The sequence below is a fragment of the Portunus trituberculatus genome, chromosome 9, assembly GCF_017591435.1.
Source record: "Portunus trituberculatus isolate SZX2019 chromosome 9, ASM1759143v1, whole genome shotgun sequence".
NCBI lineage: Eukaryota > Metazoa > Arthropoda > Malacostraca > Decapoda > Portunidae > Portunus > Portunus trituberculatus.
The window spans coordinates 8,638,857-8,641,356 of NC_059263.1; the positions used below are offsets into that span (position 1 = coordinate 8,638,857).

The window sequence follows — 2,500 nt, forward strand, 5'->3', positions numbered from 1 at the left end:
TGACTCTGGCCATTAATCTTCTGACCTCCATAGACCCTTCCTAATGTCAATAAAATGGTCTTATCGTACATAAATCTCAAGGTAAAAATGTGTTCCAGTGTTCAAGGGGTTAATTCTCACTTCCCCCTTCCCTTGTGTTCCCTTCCGCTCACCCACTCCTTCCTTCCCGCAGGTGCTGAGTTCCATGGCCACCTACCTGGTCATCCTCCTGCAGGTTGGCGGGATGCGCATTGATTTCACTCACAACCACGAAGTTCATACGGTGAGTAGTGATTGAGTGAGTGAGTGAGTAAGGGAGTGAGTGAAAGAAGGAGAGAGTGAAGGAGGGAGTGATTAAATGAGTGATGAGTGAGTGAGGCAGGGAGGGAGAGAGAAGGAGAGGTGTGTGTGTGTGTGTGTGTGTGTGTGTATGAATTAGTGAGTGACTGAGTGAGTGAGTGAGTGAGGGAAAGTGAGAGGGAATGAGTGAAGGAGAGAGGGAGAGAGGGAGGGAGAGCATTGTTAATTAGTGAGTGGATGTAATGTGTTGTTATTGTTATTGTTGTTGTTGTTGTTGTTGTTGTTGTTGTTGTTGTTGTTGTTGTTGTTGTTCATCATTATCATCTTTTCTTATCTTTTTTCGTCTTCTGTTCTTGTTTTTTTTTTCTTGTTGTCGTTCTTGTGTCCTTGTTCTTCTTGTTCTTCTTCTTGTTCCTATTCTCCTTTATTTCCTTATTCAGTTTAGTATTTCATCCTCATTTTTATTCTTTACCTATTTCTTTCTCACTTTATCGCTCAGAAGTCTTGCGTCAGAACCTCTCTCTCTCTCTCTCTCTCTCTCTCTCTCTCTCTCTCTCTCTCTCTCTCTCTCTCTCATCTTGTCATTTTTTTCCTTTTTTTCCACTTCTTTCCTTCTTTTCCCTTTCTTTTTCCCACGTGAGAATTTTGGTCAAGTGACGCGGTTCTTCTTAACAAGGAAACTTTGAGAGGGAAGATGAGGTTGTGAAGGGACAATGAGCGCTCCTATGTTACACCTCTCTCTCTCTCTCTCTCTCTCTCTCTCTCTCTCTCTCTCTCTCTCTCTCTCTCTCTCTCTCTCTCTCTCTCTCTCTCTCTCTCTCGTTTTCTGTGACGTTAAGGCACCATAGATCCTCAGAGAGAGAGAGAGAGAGAGAGAGAGAGAGAGAGAGAGAGAGAGAGAGAGAGAGAGAGAGAGAGAGAGAGAGAGAGAGAGAGAGAGAAGAGAGAGAGAGAGAGAGAGAGAGATTAGGTTTCTGATTGACTACCTTCTTCGTATTTACTTTGCGTAGAGTTAACTAGATTTCTCTCTCTCTCTCTCTCTCTCTCTCTCTCTCTCTCTCTCTCTCTCTCTCTCTCTCTCTCTCTCTTACAATTCTTCCTTCCTAATTCCTTCCTAATTCTCTCTCTCTCTCTCTCTCTCTCTCTCTCTCTCTCTCTCTCTCTCTCTCTCTCTCTCTCTCTCTCTCTCTCTCTCTCTCTCTCTCTCTCTCTCTTCTCTCTCTCTCCTTTCTTTCTTCGTAATCTTTCTTTTCTAATTCTTTTCATAATCCTTGCTATTTTTCCTGGATTGCTTATCAAGAGCTTCAGACAGTTAGAAGCAGCCTCCATACTAGCCACCCCCTCCTTTATGACCCCCTCCCTCCCACAGAGACAATGACCCTCCACTCCCCTCTGCCGCGTGTCCCTCAGCAGTGCAAACTCGATCGCTTGCCCTTGTCTCCTGTCACCCGCTCGTTGCCCTCCGTTCAACTCTAGGCAAGTTCCTGCGAATAGAAAACGAGGTGACGTCGCCTTTGCTTCACGCGCATATAGGAAAACGGAAATAGAAAGAGGGAGACTGGTTTAAATGCTAAGATGAATCGTGTTTATGATAATTAACACCTTCAGTACCATGATGCCACGTTTTCATATTCATTCTGCTTAATACTTAGTGATTTTATACGGCTTCAGAAACTCGTGTGAGGATCTAATCAGTAAAGACGCGGGCCATTAATCTTTTGACCTCCATTGACCTTCCTAATGCAAATAAAATCGTCTAATTACACCTAAAAATCATGGTAAAAATGCGCCTCAGTGTTGAAAGGGCTGAGGTGTTTTCATCTAGTTATTTCCCGGAGGAAGACAATGAGGAAGAGGAGAAGGAGAAAGAGGAGATGGACAAGGAAGAGGAAATGGAGAAAGAAGAGGAGTATAAGGAAAAAATGATGATGAGGAGGAGGAGGAGGAGGAGGAGGAGGAGGAGGAGGAGGAAGAAGAGATTGACAAGGAAGAGGAGATGGAGAAAGAAGAGGAGTATAAGGAAAAAAACGAGGAAGAGGAGGAAGAGGAGGAGGAGGAGGAGGAGGAGGAGGAGGAGGAGGAGGAGGAGGAGGAGGAGGAGGAAGGCAAGATAGAAGATAAGAACACATAGGTACTTTTTTTCATTCCAGAGACGAAATGAGACACAATTTTTTCTCGTTTTTTTTCCAGCAGAGAGAGAGAGAGAGAGAGAGAGAGAGAG

The 2,500-nt window shown here is 44.2% G+C and overlaps 2 protein-coding genes across 2 annotated transcripts in view; both read left to right on the forward strand.

Annotated features, from left to right (window-relative positions):
• Window positions 1-409, forward strand: part of LOC123501268 (atrophin-1-like) — a 52,616-nt gene extending 52,207 nt beyond the window's left edge. The window contains exon 6 of the transcript XR_006673599.1: window positions 382-409. The gene's annotated coding sequence lies outside the window, so the exon portion shown is untranslated. The remainder of the gene's footprint in view (window positions 1-381) is intronic.
• LOC123501272 overlaps window positions 1-2,500 on the forward strand; it is a 42,073-nt gene that overhangs the window by 6,236 nt on the left and 33,337 nt on the right. The window contains exon 5 of the mRNA XM_045250030.1: window positions 173-262. Within this exon, the coding sequence (XP_045105965.1) occupies window positions 173-262 (90 nt within the window). The remainder of the gene's footprint in view (window positions 1-172; window positions 263-2,500) is intronic.